This window comes from Amblyomma maculatum, chromosome 4 (assembly GCF_055883805.1).
Source record: "Amblyomma maculatum isolate TAMU_Amacu chromosome 4, ASM5588380v1, whole genome shotgun sequence".
Classification (NCBI taxonomy): Eukaryota; Metazoa; Arthropoda; class Arachnida; order Ixodida; family Ixodidae; genus Amblyomma; species Amblyomma maculatum.
The window spans coordinates 63,201,819-63,214,900 of NC_139347.1; the positions used below are offsets into that span (position 1 = coordinate 63,201,819).

At 40.5% G+C, this 13,082-nt stretch overlaps 1 protein-coding gene across 2 annotated transcripts in view; it reads left to right on the top strand.

Annotated features, from left to right (window-relative positions):
- Positions 1 to 1,483: 1,483 nt before the first annotated feature.
- The window catches only part of Snx17 (sorting nexin 17), a 40,221-nt gene continuing 28,622 nt past the window's right edge, over positions 1,484 to 13,082 (top strand). The window contains exons 1-4 of one of the 2 annotated variants that reach the window (XM_084601738.1): positions 1,484 to 1,689; positions 3,297 to 3,371; positions 11,252 to 11,369; positions 12,445 to 12,620. In XM_084601738.1, the coding sequence (XP_084457864.1) occupies positions 1,630 to 1,689; positions 3,297 to 3,371; positions 11,252 to 11,369; positions 12,445 to 12,620 (429 nt within the window). In that variant the 5' untranslated portion in view covers positions 1,484 to 1,629. The remainder of the gene's footprint in view (positions 1,690 to 3,296; positions 3,372 to 11,251; positions 11,370 to 12,444; positions 12,621 to 13,082) is intronic. The other variant, XM_084601739.1, reaches the window with a different exon arrangement.

Sequence of the window (13,082 nt, forward strand, 5' to 3'; positions counted from 1 at the left end):
TGGAAAGAGAGAAAGGGGAGCCGTAGTGGAGGGCTACGGAGTAATTTCGACCACCTGGGGATCTTTGGTGGGCTTTGGTCTCCGCGATTTTCTGGATACCCTTGCACTGCAAATTCTCTGGTCTGTCCGCCCCTCGAAGTGCCTGCCTTTCTGCAGGCGCCCCTTCTCAAACGCTTGACATGTCTATGAGAGTCGGGAGGCACAGCTGTCATTCTTTCCTCATTCGTGAGACCATGAACAATGCCTCAAAACCCTCAACCGCTGTACTTAACCAATGATCCCACTGTCTCACATAATGCCTCTGGATTGAAAACAGTTGTAATTTTCTCCCGTGATCGAGAGTTCGCCGTGTGCACGAAAAGGTACTAACCTTTTTCGGTTTAAACCGAACTTTTTAAAATGCTTTCGACGTACCTTTATCGGTGTTTTTCGGTTTAAACCGAGAAGTCGAACCCCTAACTATAAGCTAGTGTATAAATGCCTCCTCTGGCTAGACCGCTTGTTTCCACTAATTGCAAAAGCGATAACATTGGTTGGTAGAATATTGCATTTGGATGTTTGATCATTTTTCCTCTGTCAAAAATAAAGGTCTCCAATGATTTGAGACCAAAGGTCCTCATCGGGAGAAGTGCTAGAATTGGTTGCAATTGCTATCTTTAGTATGACAGCAAGTGATGCGTGTGTACTTATTGTTTATTCCAGACAAAAAAAAAAAAAAAAAAAAAAAAAACAACAAAGCTGCAGAAATAGTTTTGAGTGCCACCTACTACCAATTATAGCTTCTGTGTTGGATAACTGTTTTTTGCACGTGAGGAACTGTTCTGTTTTTAGCTTTAGTATTTGAATTTTTTTTTTGCAGGGAAACAGCCTTGCATATTTCACAGGTTCCACTGGGCCTTTGGAAGAAAGGAGAGAAAGTAAACACACGTTAAATACGCAGGTGGTAGAAATTAACCCGTAGCCCTCTACTATGGCTCCTCTTTCTCTCTCTCCACTTTCACTCCCACCTTCCTCCCTTCCCTTGCGGCGCGGTTCAGGTGTCCAGAGAACAAGTGTGACAGATACTGCGCCTTTACTTTTCCGTGAACCAATTATATATTTAGTCCGTAAATTCAGCCTGGGGAGTTCGCCCTAATTTGGGAAACCACCGCCGAATGCGACTAATGATTGGTGTACATAAAGTCCAACTCCGCGGATGGCACGCGGCATGGTATCAGAGATAAAGTCAGCTGATGGGAGGCCAGAGGCATTGGTTATAGTTAAAAAAAAAAAAAAAAAAAAAAAAAAGTTAAAAAGCCTGGTTGGGCGATCGCCGCGCCGCTGACAATGTGTATACATTTCATGCCGTCCTAGTTTGGTGTGCTTAATATTTGCAAGCTTCTACTAACAACTTTCATGTTAAATTGCATGCTTGAAACAAAAGAGAATGAGTTCTATGTCTTCTCTTTCTTCGCGTAGGGAACTATTTTAATTAAAACGCGCACGAACACTACAGCGGCGGAAGACAACGATACTTGTTGTTCGGTCCAGGGGGGAATGGCCAGCCGGAGCATATGTAGCAAAAACATCGCTATTGTCATTTCTCCTATTCCCCATGTGTTTTGGTGAAGTCCATCTGCCTGCGTAACAATGCATTTTTCAATACCGGATACGCAAGAACTTAAAGACGAAAGCGGTTCTTCCTATGTTGTGAGTAAATGCTTACGATTTGAGCAGGGTCGTGGAGGGAACCCCGCTGCGACTGAGATTCACACTTTTTGGTTGGCGTGGGTTGCTGCTTGCCGTAAATGTGTTGCAGTAAGACCGTTACTTTGAGCGCTTACAGTCGCACTAAATAGCTCGCAAGCCCAAATACCTTTTTCGGAGGGTATCGAAAGTTCGGTCAACCCGCATGTGTTGTAGCATGCATTTGCGTGTTTTTAAATTATGGAGCAGCATCAATCGTAAGTATTGTCTCAACAGCTGTGCGTACTTCAGCACTGAAATCTAATCGTAGTGCTGGCTAGAGCCTTAGATATGCGATCAATGTGAAAGCGTAATGCGGCGCTGCAATGATGAACGGGCGTGTATGCCGAACGATAGCTTTTTAAGTAGGGCGCTGTTCCCGTCCCTCATTAATGACTTGAGTTCAGTACAAGAATGACAGTAGACGAAGTGTCCTGATCAGAAACAGTGGTCAACGGTTATACGTGGCCTGTGGTTGCGCAAGAGCGGCAATTCGTCTCGATTTTGGAAAGCGTTAAAGTCGTTATAAAGTATGGGGCACCGAAAGATCCCACCACCTGATTTGTTCCGTGCTTTGATCTAGGCACGCCTTGTTACTGAAATTACTCTGAAGGCGTGATATCGGATAAAATTTTATGTGATCGTCTGTGCATGTGTGAAGATTGAGTACAGAGTGAATTTGTGCGCAGTCTTGGTGAGACCAAGTGATTGAACTAATTAAACGAAAGCGCTTGACATCAGATTCGAGTAACGAAGCGTATTCATTAAGGCACCTTAACTTGCAGAAATGCGCAATCTGGTGCACATCTAGTCGCGGTTTGCTTTAATATGGTTCTTAATTAAGTGTTTAATTTTTAATTTGCTTCTGTGTGGCTCAACAAAATTTGGAGTAATGGTGAGGCTTCCGTTTTTCTATGATAATTAAGAGCACGATGATTGTGTTGATAAGTTGCGAAAGAATGGTGGTAGTGAACAGCTGACTCCCTGGTGAAATGTTGGTGATCTACAGCATAGTGGAACGAAAAGCCGCGAATATTAACACCCGCTCTCTGTGTAACTTCAGCATTACTGCCAAATTTCAATGCTTTATCTTTTCTTGCCGGTGAACTGAAGAGGGATATTCAGTCTAAATGGCTTATTGATGACCAGTTATATGGCCTATGTCTGTACAGGTTTCAGACTTCATTTTAGTTGTTTTTTTTCAACCATGACAGCATGGAAAGTCTGCTTGTTATGCAGTTTCCTGTAAAATGAAAGTGTAACCTGAAAAATGAGAAACTGATTTTTTCACTTCTTGTGCTTTCATTCTTTAATCTTCATCTTTGCTCATTACCTGATTTATTTAAGCAGTCTGTTTATTTTTGTGCACTGAGGAGCAGTCCTTCTGAAATAAATAATTGAAGCTTATCTTGCATTCCTTGGTTAGGGTTTGTTCATGGATTGAGCTGCTTTTGAGAAGTAAGATGTCAAATTATTTTGAAAACTAACTGAATCTACTGTCATTTCTTCAGTACATTTGGCAGCACTTGTTTCATTTTGTGACAAGTTTGTCTCGTCTGTTCCCTCTCCAGGCATACAACATACATGTGAACGGAGCCTTCCACTGTGCTGTTCGCTACAAGCAGTTACACAGCCTGCATGATCAGGTGAATTACTTGAAAAGCCTAAAGTGGCAGTCTTGTCAAGTGTGTGCCTGGCAGAGATCAGAACCGCCATTGGTTTAGCCGTTTTCAAGAAACCTGCTCACGGGGTTTGGGGCATGAGTTGCTGTGCTAATTAATTACTTCATACAGAAGGAACTATTTGCCTGGCCTTGTACTCATGAGAGCAAAAGAAGTTCCAAGATATTGTTGTCATTGAGCGCATCTGTGGAGTGAAATTTGTCATTAGTGATGTTTCTGGTGAATAATGTTGTGAAAGTTAAATTTAGAATTTATTTTCACATGGTCAGTGAAAATTTACGGTCTACTTGAAATCTGCTTATTCTAGTTTTAAAACTGGATGCATGTGGAGCACTAACTTTTGGACTCTGAAATTAACTCAATAAAAAAAAAAGGTATCAGCATAATGTTGCATAGAAGCATTTTTTTTATAGGACGGAAATTGATCGAAAACCTCTTCCCACTCTTATACAGTTAAAAATTTCTTTCTTTTGCTATCATACATATTACAGTTGTTTGTAAACTACTTATGCCATATGTCCTGCTGTTTCTTTCGGGGGCCAGCCTGATTAGTAAAACACAATGCTATGCAAGATGTTTGATTTTGATTGAAGAAATTTCATGGTGACAAAAAAATTCTGATAGAACAGGTGCTATCCTTTTAGAAGCCACACGCCTAAAAATGCATTTTTTTTTTTTATGTAGCAACTACTTACTGTTCTCATGGAAGAAGGCAGTAAGACTGTTGATATTTTTGTGCAGAAATATATCTTTTTTGTGTGTACTCATCAGGTTCAGTGCTGATGGGCTGTATTGAGTACAAGACATCAGGATAGTTTGAGTTGAAATAGTGGCTGATCATTTCCGTCACATTGCATGACTTTCATAGTCTCATGTGCTCACCCCTCCCATGTGCCATTAGAAAGCCTGATGACAAGAAGCAACAAGAAGGTGTTTAGTAAAACTGAGATCTGGGCAAGTTGGTATGCATTCATACTGGGGAACAGTTTCGTCCTTGTCCTGCCATTGTTGCGCTGTTCTCCAGTATGAACAAGAAGGCGCTTTATATCTGGACCAAATATTGATGCCTAAAGCTGAGATCATAACTGTTTTACTTTGGAGGCATGTAATGAGAAGACATTAATACATGTGGGGTGTGAAAAAGAAAAATATAAGTTGTTTTTCTTTGCACGGTAAGGGTAATATTCACAGTATAACTCTATGTAGCATTTGCAGGTCCAAATAGTCCTTTTTTGACTTACTGTTGAATGAAATGTAGTGACATGGAATTGACTTTTGTTGTTAGAGTCAATGCTCTTTGTTTAGAAGACACCTTGTTACACTAGGAAAAGTAAAGAAAAAAGAAGGGTAGTGGTATTACTGCGTGTGCGTAATATTTCCCATCGCCTAAGGAAGATTGATCAGAAAAATGGTGTGAACATGCCCAAACAAACTCTGAAGTCCCTGCCTACTTTCTGTCTACGTGCGAAAGATGGAGAGAAGGGAGAGCATAATAAAACACAAAATTCCCTCTGGAATGCATGCAGCTGTTGTATATATTTTGCTACTGACTTGGAAAAGAATTTGTAGGTCAGACAAGTTAGTGCACTAATTGTTGGGACGTAAAAGTAACTATAAGCAAGCTTGCAAAAATCTGGGAAAGTGTTGCGGGGATTGCCCCTCGAAAAGTTTTGCACCTAAACTAACAAGATGCAAATTGCTTCGCAAACACGCAGCTGTTGGTCTGGGAGATCATTGAGGCAGCTGGCTAGCCAGGCTGCATGATCAGCTTGTCAGTACGCTCATACATGGCATCACAAAAGAATGTGATCTTCCTGATTGTAGAAGATTTTGTATATTCCCAATGAACAGTGTTGAATGTTAGTGCTTGGCTCCTGTCCTTGTACTGTCATCCTGCACTGTTGACTTCCAAATTATATATTCTGTGTTTGAAACAGGTGTTAATTTTTTTTATTTAAACACCCTGAAGGGCATTACATGATATGGGGTAGAATAATGAAGAGCAGAATATTCACAATGCTGTTGAGAAAAGCAATTCAGTAAAAGTGGAAAATAATACCAAGTTCCTGGGAGGAAAAATATAGCCTGAGCACTAACGCTGCAAAAAAAAAAAACTATCTTTGAATAAAATAGTGCAGTCACAAAGCCAATTTGGTGAAAACTTTTATTTTTATAGGGGGGAGGGGGGTAGTGATTACCATAATAAATCACTACAAATGTTATAAAAGTAATGTATGGTGGAAGTGTAGTGTGTGTAGAAAGGCTTTTCTTGTTAAATGACATGAAATGCAATAATTTTCGTAGTTCGCCACAGAACTGAAAAAAAAAAAAAAAAAAAAAAAAAAAAAAAAAAAACCTTGATATTATGGAATTCTAACAGATAAGAACATAAATCATTCTCAGTGCTGCATATTGCTAAGTGGCAGTAATGAGTGTCATTGTGCTATTTATAGTACTAGAGGTAAGTTTTGATATTTTTTTAATGTGAACAAAAATTGGTTTTACTTTTTCTTTACTTCACTGTGTTAACTACGCCAAAATGTCAGGCATAAGATGGTTGTATCTGCAAATAAGTAATTGAGCATGTTTTACAAATACCTGTTGGCAGCTAAGGTAACATAGCGAAAGCTGTTTACTATATTGGTCTGCCGAAACTTCACTGAGCTGACCTTCTTTTAAGGCATTTTTTTTTTTAAGGAATGCATTACACAGTAGGCTCTTAGGTCAAACAGTTGTGTCTAGTTCTTGTAAGCTAAAGCATTGCACTCATCCTCATAAGGCCACATTTTAGTGTGTTTGCTTGTCAACCATCTATCGAGGTTTGTATTTTGATATACATTAAGCACCTTGTTACACATCATTGCCCCAGCAGAGATTCCACTAATACTGCATTAATGAGCCTTATTATTTGGGTTCTCGATGTTTAGGAAAGCCAAGGTGTAGGAGCAAAAGCTGACAGCTATTCTTTGACCTGATGGCTGTGAGAAATCAGGTGTTGTGTGTAAAACATCCCAGAATTCATGATTTTTTTAAATTCTTTTTTCCTACTAATTAAAGATATTGAACATGGATAGCACCCACCTTTTGCCAGTCACAGAACGAATTTTTTCCACCTAAATGTATCAAATGTGGGCTGCTTTTGGAAATTTCTCGCCAACTGACAAGTCTATTTTTGTTTTGCATCATTTTTGTTCATGTAAGGTGGATTAAAATTCATGTTCCCAGAATATTTAGACATCTCTATTAGAAGAATGTTGCTTCAGCATTGCAGTTGCCCCATGGAAGATAAAAAAATGTGGTGTTTGACTCTTGGCAGCACCATTTGTTAGCTGGAGATATATATGGAGTCATGTTAATAAATCACAGTGCCTGTATTTGTATTCTAAAGTTCATTTATAACAGGCATGTTCTTTGTTTGGTGCTACACAGGTTAAATAGAGGTTTATTATCGTAAAACGGATCAGAAAATGTTTAGTGAATAGGGTTAAGGTGGCTGGTGATTTCCATAATTTTAATTGATTCTTCCACCAAATGATTATGACAGTGAGAAAGTAGATTTTTAAGGGCATTTCCAGTACGAAAAAATAAAGGATAAATTGGTTTTAAAGGGACAGAACACTGGAATTTAGGTCTTTTTTTTTTTTTTTTTTTTTTTTTTTGTGCAGTGGAAAGATTGATGTCTAAAATGTTCGATTCCATAGCGGTTTTGGTAGAAACACTAGAAAATTTTTATTCAGAATTTTTCCATCAGTGCATGTGCCCGTTTTTATGTAGTCCAATGTTGGAAACCATGAGCAGCGACCGCGGTGACGACTGATGGTCGACAAAAAAGGCGTACCAAAAACAAATATAAATTTCACTCGCAAGACAATAATTAGACATTTTTTGCTTAGAGTAATGTCCTTTTCAGTTTCACACTCAGGGCTGTTACGGCACTATAATGCACGCCTCGTCGACGAAAGTTTTTGTAGGCACTATCATCGCTTCATTCACAGAATTCAAAACACTGTGGCACCATCTAGTGGCAAAACCTGAAAGCATGCCTCTCTCGCTGTGCGAAAGGAGGGGTGGTTTTTATTTAAGGACGCAGTGTAGAGAGTGCAAATATAATAAATTATGACAAGCACTCCTACAAGAAAAAAGAACAGTGTGCTCTTACGAAAATCAAGTATATTTTGCTAACATGTAGTCACCTCAGTTGTTTTTATGCGATTTTCAATGGCAAATTAAAATTGTAAAGCCTTTTTTCTTTGATATTGTAGTGCTCGATCTGTATTATATGAGACAAGGTCTTTTAATCTCCAACATAATCTCGTGACAGACTTTGGCCAGCGTTCTGTCCCTTTAGGTAGGGGTGTGTGAGTATCAAAATTTTGGAATATGAATCAAATATAAATGTGAAAAAAGAAAGTTGTTTTCGGATATTGCTTCTAATATTGAACATCTGGTCAGTGAAAAAAATAAAAATGGAAAAATAAAATATAGCTAACATTGTACGTCTTGTTTGATTTAGAATTCACGTGGTACTTTCTAGAATTGCACAGAAGTGTATAGACCTTCTGCAAAAATGCTGCCATCTACCACAGGGAAACCAAAATGAGTAATCGTCGCCATGATGGGGGATTGCGGTCGTGGGATGGCCAGGCGCAGAACGTACGAACGGCTTTCTCGGTTTGGCGATCCTTTTATTTTAATGTTGAAGAGAGAAATTGTGACCAACAAATAATCCGTGGAACTTTCTGTGCTGTCCACCTTTCCGAGCGGCTTTGCAGACACCTGCTATGCGTCAAAAACACAATCGGAGAGGTACCGCGGCAGTGCAGGAATTCACAGTGGTGTCTTACGTTGAACACAAGGAAGTGCACTGGGGCAAGAATAACTCTTCTTTTTGTATTGAAGTGTCAGAGACATTGTTCTTCAATCGTTTTCTTTTTGCGTCGACGATCATGCCTTTGAGGTTAAGGATTAAGGTAAGCTCCGCACCTGCACTGCACGGACGACGTTATATCACTATCACACACTTGATTACGAGTACACCTTGGTGAAACTTACTGATCGCTAGAGCGTTTAAGGCTCACCAGAGACATGCTGCTGAACCAAAGACTGTCATTTTTCTTATGGAAGGGAAAAAAATAAAAATTGCACTGCTGCTTGCATTTTGGTGCCACGATAGCAGGTGATTGGCAGAGTGGCAGCCTATCCATGACTGCCGATGCCGCTATGTGGGTGCACACCATCGCTTGGACAATTCTGCTTTGAAGATTCAATCTTCGCAAAATAGCTTAGACCGAACAGCCGACCACAAGCAATGTATGACGGATTTACGTGCCTGTGTGTGCCGGGCTGCTGAACGTCTTCTCCATATCGGTTCACCTGTGAAATTTCGCAAACAGAAAAATGTGTAAGACTTTTTTGAAAGCAAACTGAGCTTTAAGGATAGAAAACACGCACACAAAGCCAAAGCGCCAGGTGCAGAAGTAGTCTCGCGTGAGCAATTACTAGCAGACTGACGCACTGCACCGTAACTGCTGAAAGACCACGGAGTGCTCCTTGGCAAATTACAATGTAAGCAAACTGCTCACTTTTGGGCCTTTTTCTGCGATCAAACTTCTGGGATTCAATCATTACCTCTCGAGAACTCAACATCTAGTAGCGGCTTCCCGCCGGCCTCTTATTGTTATCCCAGGAAGAAAAAACTACTGGGGCCTCCATACGTGCTGCTAATGAGTATTATTAAGTTCTAGTGTTTTGCATCCATAGAGAGTTTTTTAACCGAGGTAGATAACCGCTAGCTCGGTTAGTGCACGGTATTATCGGTTTCACATGATTTTTTCCCCATGGTTTAACATTCAATTTGGGATTTTACTTGTTGAGGCCTTTTCAATGATATATAACTCCATGTACTAGCCTGAAGTTAATCACAGATATTGTTAAATTTCACTTGTTAACGGTTATTAACTAAAGTACAATAAGTACAGTGTAGTCATACTAGATACAAGCTATCCAGTGATATATGACTTGCTATTGTAGCATAAAGTTCAGTTTAGTTATAATTAGTTAATTAACGGTAAAAATTAAGCATACTATTATTTTATTGCAGTTTACTCGCCATAAACTATCCAGTGATATACGACATAATGGTGTAGCATGAAGTTCAACTTAAACACACTTAACTAATTAACGGCAGTTAATTGAGACCTAAAGTTAGTAAAGGGCATTTATAGTTCCATACATAGCACACACGAGCCAAGTACTTCTGAGCCTTAATGAAAAACTACAAAATTGGCACGCTCACTTTGTTTCCATGATTACCTGTAGCTCGCTTTTGTGTACATAAGGTGCCGAACAATGTTTGGGTACCTTAGACGACGATAAATGCCAACTTGCATGTTGCTGCACTACCATAGTACTGCTGCTGTATTCAGAATCCCCCAACATGGCAGAAACACGCTCGGGCCAGTTTTTGCATAAGGTCTATGCCTTACTGAAAAAGTCTAGTATTAATTTTATACAGGCATTCATATACGTTTTTTTTTCTTTTTTTAAAGGAAGAGCCTGCTTGAAACCAGGTGAAACTGTCATATTGCTGCCGAATGCAGTAAACTCATTGATTCAGGGTTCAAGGGACCAGAAAAAAATGTTTGAATTAACTGAGAGCTCGAATTACCGAATGGGTCTGAAAAACTGTCGAAAACCATTTATTTGTATCGCAGTAATTTTATCTGATGAGCACTTACATGATAGTATTCGAAATGAAACCGAAGGGATAATGACTTTTGTTTCCCTCGCTTTGTCAAGTGCTTCACTTTGTGCACACTGTCGGCAAGGCCCTCCGCACGAAAGGGCAGGTTCCTCTCCTCCTGGATCTTCAAAAATGCGACAGCCCTGTCGTGTTTTGAGGATGCTTCACTACACATTCAAGCAGTCAAACGTTACGACGAAGCACATTGTAGGGTGAAACTAGGGTAAATTAGAAAATTTTCAGTGTTTTTGTTAACTTTTGAATGTTGGGAAAATTCCAAATATCAGTTTTTCGAATAGGAATTGAATAGCAAACATATTCTATTCATATTCGAGTATTCACACACCCCTAGCTTTTAAGCACTAACAAAGGGTGCCGGTGAAAAATGATCTTCAAATGAGTTTTCATTTTATTTGTTCATGCTTTACTTCTGCCAGAGTATGAAACGCTAGCTGTGACCACTAGTATTATTAATGCGAAAGCATTACTTTGCTATGTGCACAGATTTCTGTCCGCAGACCGTGTCCGCAGACCATGTCCGCAAAATCGTGTCCACAGCAGTTGTGAGTAATTGAGAAGTAGTAGAGGTTAATGAGTTGTGTCAATCGATAGAGGGTGACATAATGTTGCTGTAGGAAAAATAATTAGGCTAATAAGTTAATTAGGTAATTAATTAGAATAACTGGTTCACAGGAAAGGAAAGGCGCAGTATCTGCCACACTTGTTCTGTGGACATCTGAACCACGCTGTAAGGGAAGGAAGGAAGGTGGGAGTGAGAGCGGAAAGAGAGAAAGGGGTGCCGGTAGTAGTGGACATCACGCAACCAGAAGTAGAGTCGAAAAAAGGACATAGGAAGGGATTGGCATGCAATTTGAAAGTACCAAAGACTAAATGGGCAAACAAGAAGTGAATTAAGCAACTAGAAGCAACCAGAAGCAACCAACAGCAGCATCCATGCTTTTGCATTACTCCAATGCAGATTTTGCAGTGCTCTTTAATATTTTTGGTAGTATGCTGCTTGCATCATCCAGCTCAACTTCCATGCCGGCAGCGTTGCGAAATGTGCACTTATGTGCATAATTCCTTCTTTTATTCTTTTCAGCTGAAGAAGGTGTTTGGACAAGCAGCGCTGCCTCATTTCCCACCAAAAAAGCTGCTTCCATTAACGCCTTCGCAAACTGAGGAACGGCGCAGTTGCCTCGAGAAGTACATCCAACTTGGTAGGTGCACAGTGTATAGCACAAGCCCAAAGTATGGCACATACGCCTTGTTAGTTGTGAGAACCTGTGACTGCTCATGTGTATAGCGGTGCAACAAAGGAACCTGATTCATCTTGTCATTTGCATTATAATTTCAGCAGGACGGTGCCACTTATTTCAATTATTTTGGTCGCTATGGTCGAGTACAACCCAAGTAATTTTTGCCCCTCAAAGGGCTCTCTTGCACCCAGGGGTGTCACTTAATTTTTATGGTGTTAAAGGTGGTTGCTTTAGACTTGCACGCACAGTGTGGCAGGTGAAGGGGGCTCAACACAGCTTAATCGGATTAAATGCGATGTCATGAAAATCGCTTGATGCCATTGGCTGTGCCTCCTTTAAGGGCCACTTTTCCCTTGAGTTGTATCTAACTGCATGACTGTTTCATCATTTCAGCTGCCCAGTTAGTTCAGCTGGCTTACTATACAGTGACTGTATATTAAGAATAGAATTGTGTTTGTCAGTGGGCTCTTAAATCAGCCCTGTGGAAGATCGAAACAGAAGTATTTACATCTTTAATGAACCCCCTCCCCCTTTTGTGTGTGTGTGTTTGTATGTCGAACGGCGACCAAAAAATGTACAACATAACATTATTGCATTGCTGTTGTGGTAAATATTTGAAAGCACTCGAGGAGCAGTTCTAGCAGTTTTGCCGAATGTAACTTTTGTAGCCTGTGGGATATATTTATTTACAGCTACACAGATAATAAGCCATACTCATAGACATCACGGAAAACGAGATTTACGTTTCATATAGGCTGTGTCACCTTATTTTGCTTTGTGCATGTAGGAATTAGGTCTTTTTAGAGTAAACATGTTAAATGGCCTTGGTTAGTGCTACTCTAGACGTTTTTACTTGTCTACTTGTTGATTGAAGAATATAATGGTGAGCTGAAGGATGCGGCGCTCAGCACTTGCTGGCTGCCAGCCAATATTAGTTGTTTGTGGGTCACTCAGTCGAGACAACTGGTTGAAACTGTGATGGATAGCCACTTAGTTACTGCGGGCAGCTGCTTATGCTTTGTGTCCTGTTTCACAGCCAGCCAAGATGCCCGTGTGTCTTCGGACGAGGCTTTCACGGGCTTCCTGCTGTCTGCCCAGCAGGAAACCATGGGTGCGCCTCCCAAGGACGTCGACTTTGATGTGTTTCTCATGAACTGGCAAAAGATCACAGTCTCTGTGCTGTCGACAGATCCCACTGATGTGGTTATGGAGGTGAGCTGTTGTTTTTAGGGCAGAAATGGGGGTGCCGGCCTCTGTTTACAATCTGGTGTGAGTTTTCACTGTCACGTGCAGAGGTCAGTTCAGGCGTTCAGTCGTGTCCGACTCTTCGTGACCCTATGGACCATGTCACGCCACGCTTTCCGGTCTCTCACTATCTTCTTAACATCACATAACTTCATCTGCAGTGCCTCGAGGATGCCATCTAACCATCGCGTTCGCTGCCTAACCCTATGGCCAGTCACAATACGTGCAGAGGATACGATTATAAAATGATGGCAAGACTAGCTTGAAGGACAAACTGTTCATCAGATGCAACGCTCTATCGAATATGAGCAGAAATATGGTCATTTTGTGTCCGGCATGTACCACAGTCAAATTTGGCAGAAGCTTGGTAGAGCTTGCTTGTGAAACTGGGCAGGAATTTGATAATAGTGTGAATTACGTGCACGGTCA